Source organism: Rhynchophorus ferrugineus, unplaced genomic scaffold, assembly GCF_030347505.1.
Source record: "Rhynchophorus ferrugineus isolate W39M unplaced genomic scaffold, kcgeb_rfMv2 rfM2, whole genome shotgun sequence".
In the NCBI taxonomy this organism is placed as follows: Eukaryota; Metazoa; Arthropoda; class Insecta; order Coleoptera; family Curculionidae; genus Rhynchophorus; species Rhynchophorus ferrugineus.
Genome location: NW_027472581.1, coordinates 74,308,385 through 74,331,408, shown reverse-complemented (window position 1 = coordinate 74,331,408; position 23,024 = coordinate 74,308,385). Strand labels below are relative to the sequence as shown.

Sequence of the window (23,024 nt, the reverse complement as noted above, 5' to 3'; positions counted from 1 at the left end):
TTAAGAAATAATTGGAAACGCTCAATACAAGTTAATTTTTTTTAATTCATCCGCCTAGGAAATTGTAAAGAGAATCAACATGAGGACTCTTTAGATAATTTACACTCTAGTCCAACGGGCGATGACTCTATAACTTCAATTCCAGATGTTCTCATACGAACAAACAAGGCAAGGTAATAATCATGCCCCAGAAAATTGTTTTAGTATACTGTGAGTAAGGCTTTGAGCTATCTCTTATAATTTATCCCACGATATTGCCATGTCAATAATGTAACATATTTTTGTGAAATATCTTTAAAAAAGGTAAATTTAAAACCTTTTAATTGTACACTACATCATGATTTTCCAGATAGAATATTAAAAATAATAATTTGCGTTATATATTTTTGAATAAAATAAATAAACAGAATTTTTGAGAGGGGAAGACTTAAAAGTTTGCTTTCACTATAAGAAAACAAAAAGACAGAACTCTAATAGATCTCATCTAATTAAATTGATGGTACTAAACAAATATGAAAAAGGAAAAAGGGAGTGAAGAAATAATTTTGATTTGTTCAAGTTCTTTGTGCATGATTATATATATATATATATATATATATATATATATATATATATATATATATATATATATATATATATATATTTATTTATTTATGGTTAGAGGTTATTAAGCACCTTCAATCCACCTCTGCGACTTTACAGTTTCAGCTGCGATACTCTTGCCCGACCTCCACTTAACTACACCAAGAAACGCTTCGAGTAATTGCGGATCAATTACCAATCCAACATCATCTTCCAACGTCTTCTTTTGTTGATAATTAATTTGATTACAGTTAATTAAAGAGAACAGCCAAAATGTGAAAAGGTTTATAAAAAAACCGTTTCACTCTTAGCAACGCTTTTTGTCGCCATTCACCAAATGGCCTTTTCTTTCCATAAAATAAAACGGTTTTTCAAGTAAATTAAAGATTTTGTGATTAAAACCCATTCCCATTTTATCAATTTTATATATATATATATATATATATATATATATATATATATATATATATATAATTCAGTATATTTATTTATACTATATATAATTAGTTAGAACGAAATTCTTAGTAGAAATTTAAGAGAAAAAAAAAGAGTGTTTAATATGCTGACTATAACCGATAGTGTAGGTCCGATCCGAAAATAAATGTCTGTTACGCAACATCACCTAAAGCAAACAATACCGTATCATGTGATCATTAAACACACATCGCACGCTCACGCGGAGAGACCCAGAAGCGCAATATCCCCAAAGATGGACAATCGGCGACCTTTTGCGGTATCGAGGCGCCGAACCGAGTCCCCCACGTCCCGGCCGGGTTTCGGTGATCCGCTGACCCACTGGAATTCGTCGTCGACGGATGATGCACGTCGTCGTCCTTTTCGCGGATCGCATCTTACCCATCAGTTAACGTCCGAGTCTACTCCGAGCCGATCGAGTGGCGTTCGTGGCGATATCTTGGCGCACTATTGAACATTGTCAGCGGAAGATGTTGGGGGCGGTTGGACAGGTGGTGATCGTTGGATTTCTGGTCGGCCTAGCGGCAACGGAAATTGATGCAGAAAAGGTAATGTCCAAATTGGAATAATAGATGACGAAAAATTTATGTAAAAATATATATGTTTAGTATTTGTTATAATTAATTTTGCTTGACACAACTCGTCAATATTAAGAGCTTTCCTATCAATATCATCGACAAATATTTTCTTGAAAATATAACACAAACAATGCCTTCAGTAAAATATTAGTTTTTTAATTGCAATTATTTAATGTCACCGATTCAATTATATTTAATTTACTATCTAACAGAGTTAACACTTCAAATATAATTAATTACAATTGTGACTATTTTTTAAAATTTTCCTTGGAAAATTTTAAAAATCTATCAATTTAAGTAGCTGTGTTAAAACGATAATTTTTAGGACTTTATTCAATTTATAGTCAGTAGTTTTATTTTATATTTTTAACATAAATAAGGTAGAAACTACTGTTTTGACTGACTAGTGACTAGTGACTACTGACTAGCTTTGTTTATGCTCATAATATTTTATGAATTTTATGAAAAGAAGAAGAAATATATATATATATATATATATATATATATATATATATATATATATATTGATCACATTAATAAAAATAGTACTTAATCTGATCAATGTCACATGATCTGAGAGTACAGCAATATTTCTTCTGCAATCCCAAAGCATTTGGAGTTTTATATAGCATTAAAAAATTCTTTTTTGCGACGATACTACACGACGAAATATAATGCAATAACAATAAACCGCAGCCTGTAATATTCTATACATTTATTCTTAATACAATTTTTTATATTATTATATTTAACTTAACACATTTGAGTGCACTGATACGCTTTCGAGTACTTACTATTAACATGTTGATTATTACTTATTATGGAGTCTAGAGGAATATTACGCTGTATCAATTCGGTAATTCAGTATCAAATTTTATAATCTCATAACCTTTCGTTCGATATTTTTACATTTAGCTTATTGACAATATATAATTGCTTAATCATATAACAATATTAATATTATTACAATAAGGCTTAATATTAACACATTGGTTATGGGGTCTAAGGAGATATCTGGAACATTTACTAAACCAAAATGAAATTTATCCTCTTTACTACACTAAATAAAAATAATATATAATATAAAAGTACTTCATGGCATATACTTGTCTTTTTTGTTATTTAGTAACCCTAAGGACTCATAATTAATAACAATTTTGTACATAAATTATCACTTGAATATGTAGATTCTAAATAATTTTAATTTAAAAATAAATGAGTCACAATAAAGCTTATATAAAAAGTGCATAACACAACTAAATATCATTCTAGTTATGGCGTCGAAATGTATAAATGTGGCAAATTAATAGAATCATTGCGGTCTACAATACCAACTTGCTACAACCATAATAAACGTGACCAGTATATCTAGAGAAAAACACAAATAAATATTTGTAAAATGTAACTACCATTGTTACTGCTTCCAAACCATATAAAAATCGTAGAGAGCAGCCTTTTTATTATTCTAATTTAATGTAAATTAAATTGTTATTGCCGAAATTGCGGAATTGTTTATAGAATTACTGCTCCACTAACATAATGATCTCTCCTAATTAATATTAAACATAAGATCTTCGTGTGTTACTACGGGTTAGTGTTCTATTCGCGCGTTCATGTCTCCTAATAAATGTTAGAATAAGATTAAATAAAGCTTAACGTTCTACAATCCTATTAATATATCCCAATTAATATTAGAATTATTTTTTCTGATATAACTGATAGCTGCTGCTTTGTCAGCATAATATAGAAAATTTGTTTTTGAGGTTAATTTAAATAATTTGAATACTATGTTTTTGTAATTTTATAGTTATTACAGAGTTTCATAATATAAAAGTTAGTAAATTTTACTGTAAAACTATCAACTATTTTATAATATGTATAACATATTTAATACAGTAAATATTTACTAGAAGCATTGACCACGATGAAGTGGTCATTAATTATATTAAAATAATCTTTCATTCTAATTAAAAAATCGTTTTAGAATGTTTCAATAAGTTTTACGCTAACGTTTAAGATGTTTGTAGAATCGATGATGTTGATGTATTATATGAAACATTATACAACTTTATTAATTTTAATTGATTATGTGTAATGGTATTGCCAAATGTTAAAATGTAAACTCTTTATAGTATAAATATCATCAATCACTAAATTGATTATTTGATGTACTTTTTGGAAATTCATAAAGAAAATTTTTGAATGATATTTCTGAAACGGCCATTAAACTACAAGAGTTATTGCCTCTGCTTTTGATCAATGTTATATAATTATATTTCATAATGAACAATATCACAATATTTACGCCTATATTTTGGCCACAACACTATAAGATCATAAAATTAAGGATACGTTATTACGAGGTATTGGTTACTTATTTATAAATGACTAACATCAATTGCCACAAAATATAATGTCAATTAACTCAGGAATCCTGCGACGTTGATATGTGGTATTTCTACGAATAATGATTCCCCATTTCCAGAATGCATAAACATTTTTGGTTCCTATAAGGAATCTAATTTCTTAGAAAATACCTTTTACTAATATGTCTATAAATAATTTATATCTAGTATGACTTTCTGCAGATACCAACATCAACATCACTTGGTATAAACAATTACTGATCTTAATTCTAAGAAAATAAATTAACACAATAAGTTTAAGTTAGCATAATTAAATATTTTCAATTGTTTTAAGTTTCATCTATTAATTATAATTGTCACCATATTTCATATTTAACATTTAACATTTCTTTTGTAAAAGTTGATCTGACGTTGTCTCGAAACTACTGCGCATAAATGATTGTTATAATGCAAATTTAGCACAGCATTTTTGTCCATTTTATACAACTATTATAATTCATTAACAAGAAACATTAATAACAAAAATCTGCAATAACTATTGACCATTGAGAAAGAACACTAATAGGGGGATGGTTATATAACCATTACATATTATATTGGATAACATAAGGTTGTATATGTATGGTACATGGGTAAATACTCATTAAAGATATTTAATGTTAAAGGCAGCATCTCCTACAATTTCAATATATAGATGTATGTTTCGTCAAAAACTTCAAAAAATGATTCAAGCTTTTAATCTTTCATTACAATATTATTATCACAATGCACAAAAATTAATCATAAATAAATATATTTTGAATAGCATCATTTCGACTAATAGTTTAAAAGCTGCTTCGTTTTTAATGAAATTCATTTTAAAATCAATAAAGCTAAAATGTTGTGTGTGGTTTAAAAAGTATTTTTGATGAAGAAGCAGTCGTTTTATAAGTATTACGCAAAATCGACAGTTTTCTGTTCTTATTAAGTTCCGAAAAAATACAAAAAATAACTATGCGTGTTTTTGAGATAATATGAAATAGCTGAGATCTTTAAACTAATATATTAACTTTTGATAACTTAAATCTTCACTTAAAAATTAACTACAATATAAAGAATACAGGAATTAATACCTCATATATGGATTAATATTTTTAGAAGTGCTTAACTAATATTTATATCGAATACTAATTAAGTGATTTTTAATATGGTAAACATGCAGTTATACATCATGATTTCAAAGTAGAGATCCAGCAGATTATAAATAGATAAACTAAATCGATGACAATACAATAAAAGCAATAGTAGTCGGTAGTAAGCAAATAAAACCTGCACTAAATTGAATGTAAAAAAAATTAGACAAAAAATTATTTTGAAAAAATATAATTCCACCTACTACAAGTTTTTTTCCTCAAAATTACCAATGCTAATGTCGCCATCACAACAATTATTTTATCATTAGCGATAATTTACATGTAAAAAAGTGTAAATTAAATACACTGTGTTTAACACAGGAGATATGGCAGCCTGTTGTTTTATTTATGACAAATGTTGAAGACTATTGTTGGCAATAATGATTTAATATTTCAATAAATTTATGTTATGGTAAAGATGTATGTTACGATTATTTTTTTAGTTGGCTTGGAAGATTTTAAATAAAATTGCTATTTTAAGAAATGTGTTAATAATTAAAGTCTAAATATATGTTTAGCTTTGTTATATCGATTAAAATGATTCATTCACAAGTCAGCAGTCAGCATACAGGCAAACATGAAGAAATATGTACATCATTGATGAAACGGAATACTTCAGGTACTAGCAGTAATCACGCATTAATACAAATATACAAATATCTGGTATAACAAGTTGCAACATTTAACAATTTACAATAAGTTTAAATTGTAGTTGTATGACATCTTATAAGAAAAAAACAAAATAAATCTAAGGAAAGCATTACTTTTTGAATTCTTCAATTTATTTTATTATAAGTTTGAGTTTTAATACTACACGATATATTTTTTTTTCTACCTTAATTTCTATTTAAAGGAATAGTAAAACTTACTATAGAAAAATTGGATAAAAAGTATTTTAATAATTCAACCTTATTTCCTAGTATGTAATAAAGGGATATTTGTGCAAGAGTCATTTACAGACTATAATGATATGACAATCAATTATTTACGTCTTACAAAAGCTACATTATATTTACGAGTAATTATTGAGAGGTATGACAGGAATCTTTATTAATCAAATTATGGCCAGAATATTTTGCTATTTCAGTCTGATTTGCATTTGCCAAAACTATATAAATATACCGGATAGATATATTTAAAATATTTAGCTGCAGTTTGACTAATTATTATTTATATATACATTGTAAGGATCGATCTTTGATCTGCCTAATAGTCGCTTAAATGTGAGCATTTAGATTTTTTAGAAGGCTATAAATTAATTGATGGGACTATTATTAGAATCTCACCTATTGACTAACGTCGGTGTCTGCACGTGTGTTAGTTGTTTTTCAACAGACCGATTGTGTTGTAAACCACACTTTTCTCGTTTTTAATCTTGTGGTACGTCAAATAACCTTCCGGGTGTCGTCGATGAAATTTACTAATTAACATATTAGTATTTTATTTATTTTCTCTTATTTTAGCATACTTGTATCTGCCGAACAAAATAGTTTTTAACCGACTTTAAAAAACAAGGAGATTCTATGTTCGACTGTATATTTTTTTATCTATGTCCAAAGATTTATCCGTCAACTGTGAACCGATTTTCAAAATTCTTTTTTTATTATTTGAAATTGTGCTCTTCCGAGCTGGTTCCATTGGAATCAAGTCAAGATATAATATTATCACCTACAATATGTTCACATATTGGTTATCTAAAATAATCAAATATTTGTGTATAATATTATTGCTGAATTGATGTAATGGAAGACCGGAAGTCGTTCAGTGCAAAAGCCGTACAGTTTGCTTTTTAAGCACTAACCGTATCATATGAAAAGCCGGAGAAATATTGCAGCCAACTGCTTCTTTGGTGTAGTGGTTTGAGCGTTTATTCATATTTTTCAAAGGCGCTGCAACTTCACTTGGCCTACCCATTGTAATACTTTACAAAATTAAAATATAATTTTGTGTCATACAAATTTAAATTACGAACAAATCTAATTTGTTGCTTGTACCAACTTCAAAAACATGAGTTGGTAGTCGTTAAAATAACATTGTAAATAGATAAATAAGTTTGAGTAGATATTAAGCTAAATTGTGTGTATAGTAGAATATAAAATGCGTATAGTAGGTAGGTTAAATAAGGCTGTTGTTTATTTTTATTTAGTTATTACAACGATTATCACGTACATGTACGTTACGTTCATTTTTTTTGTGTTAAAAATCTGAATTTAATTATTTTTTACTTTTTAGTAAATTACTAATTTATTTCTTAAAATCGGTTCAATTTATTTTAAAATATTTTATTACAAAGAATCATTTAAATATGCGTTTGCTGGGAACATATATCTAGCAAATGTTCTTAATATAATATTCGTATCCCTAGTGGGAATTTTTTACGTTTAAGGTAGGTATCATGCTATTTTTCACTGTGGCAATCTATTCCAAGTATGGCTTTTAACAACAGCTTTTATTAAGCGTCTATTTGAGTACATTTGATATAGTTGTTTGGACATTTGCCGAGCGTTGCTATTTAAATTTCTGACCTAACAAGGAAAAACAAAAACAAACATTGATGATCGAAAATTAATTTACTGTTTTCAGTATATTATTAGTGATCACTGTAGTATTCCAGGCGTTGAAACCAATATTCGTAAAACTTTGCCCACTCTAATTGAAGTAGCATTTTGAACGCATAAACTGATTCTTCACAAATCAAAATAGTTAACTATACGTATTCTAAAAAAAATCCATAGGGATCATTCTATATTTTGACTGATGAAAAATTTTATTGTTTGACTCGAATTGTAAACACCTGCATTGTGAAATTGGTTGAATTCGCATGTTCTTCGACTTTTGCCGAATTTCTCCATTGCTCCAACGCCATTGTCGTTACGTGAGCGATAATACCGAAGAACCAAAAACAGGCAACTATTTACTTCGAAGTGTTCCTTCTGCGAACAGCTATTGTTGAGTTTAACCCGTATTGGAAAACCCATAAAGTCAATGTATGTTTTTAACACAGACACAGACATATATCAATGATTCGTCACCTGCGTAAATGTTATGTTCAGCTTTTGATCCATCTTCAACATATTTTTAAGGTTTTCTTGCACCAATCGACACAAGTCATTTATTTAACCTGACATATTATACTGATCAAGTGCAAACAAATCTTTTGTATGCGTAAATAATCATACAATATCTCATTGATGCTTATCATACTAATACCAAAGCATGTTGCATTCTCACGGTTATATTTTCCACTATATTTCTCTTAATACAACCAATATCATACTTCATACCTGGTGCTTATGTTATGCTTATGTGAAAAAGTGATAATTTAATTAATTTGCAAAACAAAGAAGAATAATTGTTCAGTAATTCAGTAATAATTGTTCGATGTAGAATCGTGTGGACTAGGCAAACGTCTGAAAACCTTGGTAATGGTAAATTAGAAACACAACTAATTAGACGATTTTTGATTTGTGATATACCACATAATAGCAAAACACGAAGATATTTTTCTATTAGAATGTCCCTGGTGATAAATTTTTAAATTTTTAAATAAATTTCTTGGATAGCAACTTTTTTATTTACGTTGATATTTTTAATATAACTCACATAGCTCATAATAATTAATTTAATACGAATCAGGATGTCTTAATAAATGTTAAATGAAAATTCTGAATTATAGTATTATACATGGCGTCTATAATGAAATTTATGAAAAATAGTAATTTTACAAAAACAAAGGATTTGATTAATATTATTTCATGTTGCATGTACAAATTTGTTTCTGCTCGATATTTTTGCTTCGGTCAGGAAAAGGCTTCCTAGATTAGCCCTCCAGTTTTTCTCTTTTCTGTCCTTGCTTTGCAAACTCTCTTAACCTGCCTTGTTTCTTCAATATTCTGTGTAACTCTACCAAATGGATTAAAGGTTCTATGCTAGAGGTACTTTCTTGTTTGCCGTCCATCCTTGTTACTCTTATAACCCTTTAAAAATATTCTTTCATGTTTCTTTTTAAGAATGAATTCATTGTGATTTGTAAACTCATAGTGTTTTCTGTTCTAACATAAATTTTCTTTTCCTGGCCTACATTAATTTTCTAAATTTCGTTCGCTGTTATTGAATATCCTTCGGTGTTTACTTAGTAACGTGTTTCATCCGCTTAGACTACCATATTGTCTTTGCCTGTTTGAGTTCTAAACTTCTTTTTTTCTTATTGTTAGTAATGATATTGTTTCAGTACAACCCATAATATTTCTTTTCTAACAAAAAAATATATGAATGTTATGAATGTTAGGTATATCTGGTATATCTAGGTATACTTTCTGTATTATATCTCGTACGCTGAATATATGGTCTTGTATAAGTCTTCCTTTTAACATTAATTTCTAGGATTCTGTTAATGTCTCATCTATTGCTGACTTTACTTTCTAATATTGTCTTTTCATATATCGGAACAATGAGTGCGATTTGCCAGTCTTCTTTATGGTTAATTTTTCTTCTCATACTCGGTTGCAAATTTCCAATAATATCTCTGGTGCCTTCTGTGCTTTTACTTTCTTCAGCTTTTTCTATAAAAAGATTAAACAGAAGGTAATTCTACAATTGTTTTCTTTTTTATGATGTCATTTTCCTTTCTCAGCTAAGCAATTCCTGAAAGTAATTCTTCCACCTCTATTATTTTCTCATTGTCACATATTATATCTCTAGTCTTATCTTTTATATATCTATAATTTTATGACTTTCTGTTCTGCATGATTTTAAAATATGTATAAAAAATGTTCTTCTTTTTATCGTTTGTCAGTTCAGTCTCAGTTCAATCTCAGTCTTCAAATTGTATCCATAATCTCTTCTTTGCCTCTTATACCATATGTTTTACCCTTGCTTTCTTGTATAATAATTTTCTGTTGTATTTTCATAGGTAGCCTCTTCTTTTGTTTTATTTAAATTTCTATTTCTTGAGGCCACCATGCTGTTTGTTTAAATATAACAAAATGAACAATATAATAAAAATATCATGACAATTTTGAGTATCATAATTAACAATTACATATGAAAGTATAACATTCATATGATAATTAAATATATATAAACTTTTTTGGTTAATGAACTAGTTTAATGGTATTATATTTAATATTTATGGATGGTTTTTTAGTAGGCGTGTTTTTTGATTTGACTTTTTCGCGCATATAAATGTTAAATCCCCAAGAATGTTATATAAGCATTAATTCGCCTGCAGAAAGTGTGCGGAATGACAAATTAGAATATGTCGGCATGGTGTAAAGCCAAAATCCGAAACGGTTTAGCATACAATATCCCGTCAGCTATTAACAATAGCCATTCTAGCTTTTTTTATTTATTTTTTCTATCACGAACTAACCCACATACGCTCGAAGAAGTGTTGCTACATAACAACGGCAATGGTAGTAAATACCGGTATTGTACTTCTTTATTTCTTTTTATTTAACAATATCAATAAAGGAATAACACTTGTTGAAAATTATTAAATTAATTCTTATTAATCATTATATATATTATATAATGATTATTTATATATATATATTACATTATATATATATATATATATATATATATATATATATATATATATATATATATATGTAATGGAGTACACTGTTGATATGAGGTATTATAAAGCCTTATTACAATAGATATTCAGGTCGAGGAGGATATTCAAACCAGAACTGTCTGGATCATTGTCTAAAATAACACCTTCTGTTTGTATGAGCTCGATCAGACACATTGTATCATTGATTCTTCGGTAGTAAATGCATTTGATGTACTATAATGTCAATATAAATTATATTTAATAGAATATTTGTTCAATTATTTTATTTATATTAAATTTATATTAAAATTTTGTAAAATGTCAGAGCCTAAAACTGTACTAAAACTGTATGTGTACTAAAACTTAGAGTAGCTGCGGCAACATTGCGACGTTTCCCGTGTCACTGCTATTTTAAATTGACTATATATATGTAAGTATATATGTACACATAATCCCGGTCTAACATTCTCTTTTTTTTTCAATACAAATCATAAAATTAGTGATATTTCCTGTTTGTAACGAAAAGATATTTCCGTCGAGCTAATCAAGTGTCTAATTGAAATGTTACCGAAATATGGTGAAAGTATAATTTGTAAGTATATTGAGTAATAAAATTAACTCTATATCTGAAATAAATATCTAATTAATGATGTAAAAATTAAAAAAACAAAAATATTATTATCAAATCTCGTGAGATATATCTAGTGTCGCCTGAATTTACGTCCCATTTTGTCATATTACAAGAACTTAGTTATCATATAATTACCTAGCCTTGGATGGATATAGCACTAAAATATTGATATCTTAACACTTTATGTTTCACAAACTACTTCCAAAACATCACGACAATGCGTTATTTAGTTCTTAAATGGCATGTGGTTTAATGAAACAATTTTTGTGATTTTACAAGTATAACAACAAAAAATCATATATTTTGGGAAATTAAAATAATTAGATAAAAACAGAGAATAGAAAGAATTGGATTATTGAATGTAAGTGTGGCTGTACCAGTATATTTCATTAAAATAATTCAGATCAGAAAAATTATTGAAAGTATAAAGGTTATATATTATATGTTATATATTAAGGTTTAAAAATACATATGATTGCTGAAACTGTGAGCATATTAACTATATCGATGTAGAATATTTAGTAGTTCTGTCTTAGTAAAATGTTATTGTAGCAGAGTACCATTTATTCGAGTATCATTAATTACAATATTTAGCGATGTTAATGATCGAAATAATTTTTGGCGTCAGTTGATTTCCGTAAATGAAAAATAATTTCAGTACAGCAACCCTAAATCCTACCATATTTTAAAAGTGACAAAACACCAAAAATGTAAAAACTACTTGAAAAATGACTTTGTAGAAGAATTAATTCCCAGCCATATATTTAAATTATTTCTATGAAAGAAAAACCTTTCCACTTAGAAAATAAAAAATAGTTGCATTAAAAATTCACATCGCCAAATAAATATTCCATAAGAGAGGATACCATTTGGTTTCTCATTTATTATTGCCACTTTTATTCCGAATTTACCAATATGAAGGAATGACTAATCGGTAAAATATTTTCATTGTCAATGTCATCGTTGAAACAAACTTAATATGAAGTAACTAGTTAAGCTTCATACAGAAATTCCAAAAAAAATTAACAATGGAAATAAACAAAATAAAAAATAAACAATGTTAATTAATGTTTTCACTACTAATTCATGTAGCATCCATTTATCGACATTTTGGTAGCATACTTATATATATATAGCGGATATTTAATTTCGTGAGAGCAAATACGTCAGTCTGCAGTTTCGGAAGTAAAAATAGCAAAATACGACGAAAATCACCTACCGAAACCTTCATTTTCAAAGCACAATAATCTGTGAAAGATTTTTGATACAGTTACCTTTTCCTCGGCCTTAATAACATAACTTTAAAACTAGTTACATATTTCATTTAGTATTTATATAAAAAAAGGTGTGTTTAAGTATGTATTACAGGACAAATTACCCTGAAACTTAAATATTTCTGAGGAATCCAGATACTAAGCAGAATATCACTTTCAGAAAATATCCTGGATGCTGTATTTATGGAAGCTTATTTGAATTTATGAATAAATTTAATTCAGTGCAAAATTTGCTATATAATTCAACGGATTAACTGGTAACAACAATAAGTTGAATAATTAAAATGACAATTCCTCTAATGTGATTTACACAATTTCTGTGACTCGTATTATTTATTGATCTGATCATTTGGCATTAAAAATCTGTAACAATATATTGGATTTAAAATACACTAGCAATAAAAGAATACCTAACAGAGAAATTATTAAGTTCATAATGTTTATAGTCTATATAATTTATTGCCCAATAATAACAAGTGAATAAAAGATTTTTTCTATCTAACCTTCAACTTCTGGTCAGTATATGATTGTTCATATTTAAATATTGAAAGTGGATTTTCATGCCGATGGTAACCTTTCGATTTTTCTCCCATAAATTTTCATGGTGAATTAGCATTCGCGCAGGTTAATAAATTCCTCCTATTGGTGGATCAAATTCCTATAACTTGAATCTATGTATGGAGTTATACGCTTATTTTATTATACGATGTATTGTTATTAAAATATTAATATTCAATGAAAATTATTAAATATAATAATCTCTATTCAAAAATTTAAGATATAATATTTATTATATAATGGGCATATGTATGAGTTGAAAACCAAATTATTACACAACAGTCAAACTACAAATAATTTTGTTGAGAAAAAAAGTATTTCTTCAATTGCTTCGTTATTATTACACACAATTTCAACCCTTTATTCCTATTAATATAATTTAAATTTAACTATAAATATTAGCATTTCCTTTTATATCCCTGCACAAAACAAACACCAATGACTGATTGCAAAATGAATTTACTTCATGTTTAGTATTTTAAAACTAGCATTTTTAGGTTTCTTTTGTGGCCTTTTCATCTCATGTGATATTTATTTAATAATAGATAACTTAATGATTACTATAAAATCTGCTAAAATGGAGATACAACTTTTATATTATTTGTTTTATTATTATTATACCATACATTTTAGATTCGACACATCTCTATTAATATAAATTAAATATAGCTATAAAATATACCAGAAATTATTTTTGGAATTGTTTGCTAATAATTTCAATATAAGGATGTTGGAATATTTTATAACTTAATATTAAAATTAATAGAAATTTTCTTCTATATATACAATACAATCACCACTTAAAAATAATGAATATTGTGTAACGTTCAGTCTGACAACTGAATATATTAAATGTTGAAAAAGCGCTTATTGAAAAATTAAAATATATATCAAAGCGATAAGATAGTTAAGACATTTATATTAAGACATTTATGTTAAGACATAATACACAAACGAATGCATATTACAACATAACATAAACATATACATATTATAAGAACAGTATTGATAAGACATTTTTAGATTTATTGTTGAGATAGTAGTGGAGATGGATGTATTTTAGGGCTAATTTAAAACTCAATCATCAGTCATTTTAGTTTCTTTAATAGAATTTAATTTATATCTATAAGAACAGCTTTGTAGTTATAGGAATTAATATCTATATAAAAAATAATGTAGAAGAAATAGGAAAGACCTTTACTTCATCTCTATCTCTATTGATCTATGAGATTAAAACGAAACTAACAATAATTAAATAAGACATATAAACATATAAAAATAAGTGTATGTCATCAATGCGGCCCTGAACCATTGATCATGAAAATAGGAATTTGCAGAAAGTTATTTGACATCTGTTATATATTTTTTTAAATATTTTAAAGTCTAATTTCTACACAAATCGGTCTTACCCAGCGTGGTTACTGGCGAGATTGCGGTGATTATTCCTTGTCAGATTTTCCACTGTTGTCTATACTGACATTTAAAACTACAATCACAGACATAAAGTACATCCATGCCCCAGCAGGAGTCGAACCCACAACTATCACAACATTTGTCATATTTGACTGAACTTTATCTAATATTTAAAAATTTTGTATTTATCCTCAATGCATTCCTAAACGATTGAACGGATTGTGATAAAACTTTGATGACTGGTTCTATCCAGGAGCGCAATAGTTCCTATCCGAAAAATATATATAAAAGATTTTTGAAATTCTATTTTGACTATGAAAATAAAAACAATTAAAAAGTAATTGGACATTTGCCATATTTGAAGAGAATTCAATGTCAAATAATATTAAATACATTTAATAGTACGAAACTGTCACAATGCCACATAAAGTAAAAAAGTGTTTAGTTAAATAATCTCTTAATTGAAATATTTTAGGATGCACATGGGTCATTCGGTTTCCCAACGTGTGAGCAACATATGTATTAGGAGGTTAGGTATGTGTGGAGTTGTGGACGAGAAACCAAGCACCGTTTCTATTCTACGTAAAATGCAATTGTTGGTAAATGGAATGCAATATAAAATGATGCAATAATAAAATGGTGTAAAGATACAATTTTTGGTTGACTTTGAGAACGCCAACATCGAACTGAAAAAAGTAATAGTAAATTCAAAAATTATAAAGAAAAATTTTCTTCAAGTAATTTTGTTAATAAAACAATCGAAGATCCAATAAATAGATTATAAAAAGATGAAAATGTCATTCATTACAATGCCATCACTTGCAATCATTACTCTTACATCAACACAAAAATAAATTGACTTTGGAAAGAAATATACGTGTATAAACAAAATGGAAATGGGCAAATTTGCACAATATAACACTGCTAATAAACCCTGACGAAATGATTTACTAAATTTTACAAAATGTCATTCAGAACCACAAAGATCACAAGTGGCTCAGTGAACGTGCCATACTATGGTAACAGATAAAAATATCGATGTCAAAATCACAGCATTCAAAATATAATACCAGACGAGACGCAAATCCATAAGTTAATAATTGCTGTAATGAATCCAAATAAAATTGCAAACTATTACATCCCGTTACACGTTTTGTAATTAAAAATTAGTGTTAAGCATTATTTTCCAAAATATTAATTCAACATGGTTTTATAACGGCTTCAGACTGGTTAAAAGGAATGATATGTTGATGAAGATCTACTGTTGACTACTGTAAGCTCAGTTTCGTCAAATATGAATTCCGACAAGTTCAAGTTCATATACTTTCAGTCTCCTAAGCGATTCGCATTTGCACTGACCATCAACAAGATGGAGAAATATACCGTATATAGATTAAATTTAATAAATACATACGTCTCGCATAAACAACTGTAGATTACTTTAACAACGCACGTTGTGAAATTGTGAATTATTTGTGTACGGACAATATCAAAATTAGATAGATAAATAAAAAAACTATACTATATAGAAACAGTAATATAATAATAAACACAGTGGGATTTTTCTTTAGTTCAATAATATTTTTTAGTAATTCTTAACATCTAAATCAAAGAAAAAATAGAACAAATAAAATGTTCAATGCAATTTTAAGGTCCCGTGTCAATTTGCGTTATTAAACCTGTTTGCGTAAAGTTTCCAAAATATTTTTCAAAATAGTCTTTGTATCGAATTTTAACATCCTGATTTTGATACCACATATTATTATATAATTGAGAACAAATCGTGGGTTGATTGCAACAGTTCGTAGCACGTTGAAATGAAACCTTTCAAATATCATTATATTTAATGTCGTTTACTGATGCAGCCGTTTTTAGACACTGCTCTACTTTAAAGAGTTAATTTTGACTCCCAAATGTAATACTAAATATGACTACTATAAATCACGCCCGCTCTCTTAGATTCAATAATTCGCAATCCTAGTATATATGATTATATATTCGATATAACTATAATTTTAAATTCATTGTTGCTATCGATTTTTTCTCCAAAACAACTTTTTACAATTAACGCTGTTTAGCATTATACCGACTTGTTTGTTTTTTTGTTTTGTAATATGAATTTCACTAGACCGATTTCTAGTCGAATTCAAAAAAGCGCCTCACAGAAGACGACATTCTCGGACAATTTTAATTTGGATGTATTTTTTCGAAAGTGTTCTGTCACTTTCACCGATTGTATAATAATATTTGCATCAAAGGTCGATTCACAAGGCGCTCACATACCGACGAATGTTTTAAATAGTTAGACGTACTAAGATTACTATGCGCATTGTGAAATTATTTAATAAACATAAAATTGATATTGTTATTGATTATCCTACTAGTATTATATATAAAGTGATTTGTTTAAAGTAACTACTATATTTTAACGTTCATCAAATAGGTAGTCCTATTATTTAACATTTATTCTTAACCGTGTATTTCAGATATCAATTTTCCTTAATTAATAGACCAAACTAGAAGGCATCAATAGTTTTTAGAGATTATTGAAATAAATATTTAACCGACTTCAACAAAAAAGGAGGAGGTTCTATGTTCGACTGTAAATATATATATATATATATATATATATATATATATATATATATATATATATATATATATATATATATATATATATAATGTACGTTCGCCAATTTCTCCGTCAATTATGGACTGATTTTCAAAATTCTTTTTTTATTCAAAAGAGTGCACTTTCCAGGTAGTCCCATTGAAACCTAGTTAGGACCTGTTGGGGGGAAGGGAGAAGGGTGACTTCAAAGTGATCAGTTAGTGGTAGTTTACATAATATTGTAAATAGATAAATAGGTTTAGATAGGTATTAAGCTAAATTGTATATATACAATAGAATATCAAATACGTGTAGTAGATAGGTTAAATAAGTTTTCTGTTTATTTTTATTTAGTTATTACAATGATTATTATGTACATATTTTATTTTAAAACCTCTTCTTTTGTGTTAGAAATCTAGGTTTAATTATTTTTTACTTTTTAGTGAGTTTCTTATTTATTTTTTGAAATCGGTGCAATTTTTTTCTTAAAAGTATTTTTATTATCATTTATTTACTACAATAATACAGTAATGTATTCTATAAGGCTCTTCATATTCAAGTAACCTTACGTTATTTGTATTATTGATTATCCGTTATTTAGAAATTAACTTGATAAAATACACATTATCTTAGACTTAAGACTAGGCTGATATTTGAAGTTCTGGCTTCCATTTTGAAAGGGTGACTCAGTAGTTATTACTGGCGTCTCACAGTCGCGATAATTTAGACCTTTAGGTCAGAACCTCTGCCACAGGCTACCTAATAAAATATACAATAAAAATTGGAAGGAATGATAAGAGCAATGATCAAGAAGCATTTACCGTGTTTGCGGGACAGATCAGTTCGACATGGGATTATTCAGTAAACACTGGTCAAAATACGTAACCCAATGACTCTAGCTACCCGATAAGGGCATTTTAAAATAACACCATAATATTAACAAATTACGAAAATAATCTCAATGAAAACAGTGAGTATAAAACAAAACGTGTTTAACCATCCTTCAAGGTTTTTAACTGACCAGCAGACTATGATTCATGATCTCATTATTTTCTGTAGTTGTCTGTATTATATTCTACATTATATATTCAGATAGTTATCCAGAGTCTTTTTGAACATAACACTGCATTTTAACGAATAATTTACTACAGAAGTATACGTATGCTAGCAAAAAAAGTGTGAATGGCTTCATCGTTTTTATAACACATATTTTCATCTGTGTTCTCATTTATATCATAATATAAAAATATGTTTCTCTCTCTTGTTGCATGCCACGTATATACATTGGGCCCATTCTTTCTTGCTTTTGATCCTGAATATTATTCGTGGTACCCTCGTCCGAGCTTTGCTTAAGTCGTTCTGTAGTCGTTTTCCTTTCTATCCTTGTTTCCTTTCCATCCTTGTTACACTACTATCCTATTTTGTTTTTTCCATTCCAATTAAGTTGTTTCTTTTCTTTGTTCTCTTCTAACAGTTCTATGTTAAGGTTTCTTCTAATTTCTGAGTTTCTCATCCTCTCCATTTCTTTTACATGTACTGTTTCATATTCCTTCCCCTTGCATCCATTCAACATTCAATTTCCAATTCCCGATATTAAATTAATTTCCTTGTTCTATGTTTACTTTTTAATATGAGTTTTTTTCCTGTTCAGTTGTATTCTATATTCCCTTAGTATCCCAATCCATCTAGTTAGGATGTTCTGTAAATAGTTTTGGCTATCAATTGTTATCACTACATCATCAGAAAGTCCCTGCCATTTCATATTTCCTAAATTTTTCTATTTTAAAATTTAATTGCTGTTTCATTTTTTATACTCCTATATCCCATATATAGAATAAAATAAAGTATTAGATATAACAATACATTATTTTCCATTATTTTTTTTAAAGAGAGTAAATGAAATGCTACAAAAAGTGGTATTGTTATCTAAAAATAATACTAAAACATCAAATATTCATTTTAATGGAGATAACTGTAGATAACATTGCTACATATGAAAATCGAAAGTGCTTTTTTTGTTACCTTAATATCAATATTAATATGCTCAAACAAAACTTTCTTAAAATATAATAATAATAATATTTATGATAATCAGCATAAACATACGCACGATTAAATAGCATAACTCGTCGTTAAGTAACACATCTAGTAAATATTGTCTATATTGGACCACTTTGAATCTGACTCTTGATGTATCAGAAAATGAAGAATTGCGTATTAAAAAACATAAACCGTGAGTCCATTTACATTAATATGAAATTTTCTATCACAATTAGATATGTTTTTTCAATATCTAATCCTAAATAAATTAATTCAAAGAATTAGAATTCAAAACAAAACAATTTGAAAACAAATAATTTTAATATATTATGCATGTTAATTCTAATATACACGTTATTATGATATTGAAAACACTAACGTACTGACAGATATCAAGTTATCTTCACCAAAAAAAAATTAAAGAAGTTACAGATGTGAAGTTTAGGAAGTAAAAGAGGTGCGTTTTGTTATTTGACATTTTTCATAATTAATTAATAACCAAAATATAATAACAATAATGAGCGAAGTAATTTTGTGAAAAATATTTTATAATAAACATCTTACTGACTTATTCACAGTGAGTAGATGGCTCAAATTCTTAAGTATAACAAGAAAGGCAGTTGATTACTTTATGAATTGATAAAGATTTATGATTGACCATTGTGGGGCCTTATTTTATTTACTATCGGCGACAGAATTGAATGGATCCCTATGTATTTTTTAGTTACAGAAAGATCTGTTGTACTATGAACAGAAAATATATTTCATACAAGCTTTATTTAATCTTAAATAAACGATTTCGGCAATAAAAGAAAAAGAGAAGCATTTGCTGAACATCTATTTAAAAAAACCCTCAAATCAGACTAAACTGGTATTAAGTGTAATTTGCCGGACATAGAAAGTGAAAATTCGATAATTCGATTAGTTAGGCCGAAAGAAGTAAACGAACAAATTATTAAAGTTGACATTAATCCAAAGAACTCAACTTTAACTTAATAATAGGACAATTGCTGAAAAGACTCACCGTCCTAATAAATGCAGCATTTCGACTAAAACATGTCCAAAACCTGGATCATCACTACACGATATAAAAACCTATAGACTTATCTCACTACTACCAGTATTATGTAACGTATTTGAAAGACTCCTGTTGAAAATTATAAAAGCAATTATGGAGACAAAATACCTACAAATCAGTTTGAGTTTATTAACAAACATTTGAGAATTGGCCAGCTGGATAGAATAACAGAAATAATTGAAAAAGCCTATGAAGGTAAAAAGTAGTATATTAGTATATTCTTAGATGTAGCACAAGCCTTCGATAAGGTATGACATGACGACTTTTTTCATAAGCTGCGGGAAATGTTGTCGAAAAAACACACTGAATTATTGAAATCTTACATTACAGCCAGAATGTTTAGAGTCAACTAAGACAAAGACTACTCTACAATAAAAGAAGCTAAATCAGTTGTACCACACGGAAGTGTATTGAGGCCAATTATTTCCGAAGGCCTACTCTACAGATGTAATATGCCGCAAATACAAAATATTACGATGACTACATTTGTTGATGACTGCGATTCTTGCTCTAGAAGATATCGAAAACTCAACAGACAAGTGACAATATAAATAATTAGACCCAAACCAAATAAAAATTAACGATAGTAAACATGTGCATGTGCACTCCACGTATAATAAGACCGCATTAGCCGCAACAACGCCAAGTATCTGGAAATGAATCTTTGCAAAACTTCGCTGGAAAGAGCATGTAAACAAGAAAAGATCTGGTGTTAATATAGGAAAATGTATTGATTAATTGGCAGAAAATCATAATTATCAGTACATAATAAAGTGCTATTACACAAGTGATGATAAAAGTATTGAAACCTATGTGAATATACTGAATTCAATTATGAGGATGTCCCGCGAAAAATAATAAAAATAGAAGTTTTCCAGCACAAAGAATCAAACCATTTGGTCTTGTGTATGTTACTATAGTGTAGTGAGGTGTATTTAAGAAAACCTGCAGTATTAATACATAAACATTATTACACCGGACACTAAGATACGGCCGATAGGTCCTCATAGACATATCCTTAGATTTAAGTCAGTGTAAAGATATATTGTAGGCTAGTCGGCAACTACTAGTAACAATTTAATATATCAATAAAAAAACTATTTAACGAAATACAAAACTCAAATACTTAATATAATAAGTATAATACATATGTAAATATATGCATATATAGATAACATACAAATGATTATTTGGTACCTTCCGCTGGCTATATCCCTGACCTTTACCTAAACATATTATGCCTGCGTTTCTTCTCCTTTCATATACACCTTGCGTAGTAATGTTGCAATGCTACGGGGAACCAATTCATATTTTTTGATATTCAAAGAAGATCCAGTTTTTTGGCCTTAATATGTTACTTTCTGATTTATCGTGGACTATTATTAAAAATCCTCGATCCAATATCATTCACATGGTGGGATTTTAATTGGTTTTTGATTGTACCGTCTCGCCGAGATAGTTTATGGAACGTTTAAATCGGTTGGGTAATATTTGAACAAGGTGTTGTAATACGTTTTAAGTTCATCACTATCGTGCATACAAATAAAATTAAACGTTTCTTAATTTTCTGTCTGAGAAGAGCAATTCAACAAGTTATTTTTAGTACTTTCTTTCTTAATAATTTACCGCTGCGTTTTGATCCAAATCATTAATATAGGATCAGTGTGATTCTTATATTTGATATAAAATATCTATTATATTTGCCCCTTAACGTATTTTGACTAATTTAGCTTACTTATAAGTTTATAAATAAATCAATAATTAATTTAAAAATTAATAAAAACTTTTAATTTTATGCTTGTCTATATTATCCCATGTATGTATAGTCTACAACGTATATTATGTACTAACATTGCTAATGGTTGGGGTAAAATAGTACACTAACGTGAGTCTATTTCTGCCTATTAGATTTTATATTCATATTTAATATTAATTATTTTTACAATCTCTCCCTATAGGCGAACTTTTCTAGGTTAATACAAAATGTCGATTAATTCAATAGCAAATTTTGAAATTACTTAATTAATAAACTAAATAGTAAATACACTTAATATATTAACTTAATATTAAATTTACTTAAGTTAATAATAAATATTAAAAAACCATTTTGGAACAAATGATTGATGATAATTTTAAGACTTACTGCCGATTAAGTGATCTAATACAATAAAATATGGAATCTCCCTTAAGCAGCTTTAAGAAATACATCAAAGAATGTATAATGAGATGAGAGAATGCTCAATTATATAATCGCGTAATAGTGAAACATGTAATTTAAAGTCACATTTTTTTTGGAACTTATATTCCTAAAATTGTATTCTAATTCAAGATTAATTGAGCACCATATGGAGCATTTGGCACCACTTGAATATTTAAAGAAAAATAATAAAACAAATATGTTCTTTGAGCACAAAATTATTGCATTGTTTTGCATACAATGAAATAAACAATATCATTATACATAGTATACAAAAACATAAAAATAAATTAAATTTTACCTTACAAAACCGAAATTACTCTCAGACCATTCCATCACCTTTTAAGAACTATTTTAATATGTAAGCGAAACGTCCTTAATAAATTGACATATTCAGAAATCAAAGTAATTGTAATTTTGAGCGGTTTCCATGTAATTGGTCCCATGTTCTGTTTATAGCAATCCAAAAGATTCAATTCTATTTATTTTT

At 27.9% G+C, this 23,024-nt stretch overlaps 1 protein-coding gene across 7 annotated transcripts in view; it reads left to right on the top strand.

Annotated features, from left to right (window-relative positions):
• Positions 1 to 1,270: 1,270 nt before the first annotated feature.
• Positions 1,271 to 23,024, top strand: part of js (jiangshi) — a 59,902-nt gene continuing 38,148 nt past the window's right edge. For all 7 annotated transcript variants that reach the window (XM_076394663.1, XM_076394662.1, XM_076394660.1 and 4 more), the window contains exon 1: positions 1,271 to 1,604. In XM_076394663.1, coding sequence (XP_076250778.1) covers positions 1,527 to 1,604 — 78 coding nt within the window. In that variant the 5' untranslated portion in view covers positions 1,271 to 1,526. The remainder of the gene's footprint in view (positions 1,605 to 23,024) is intronic.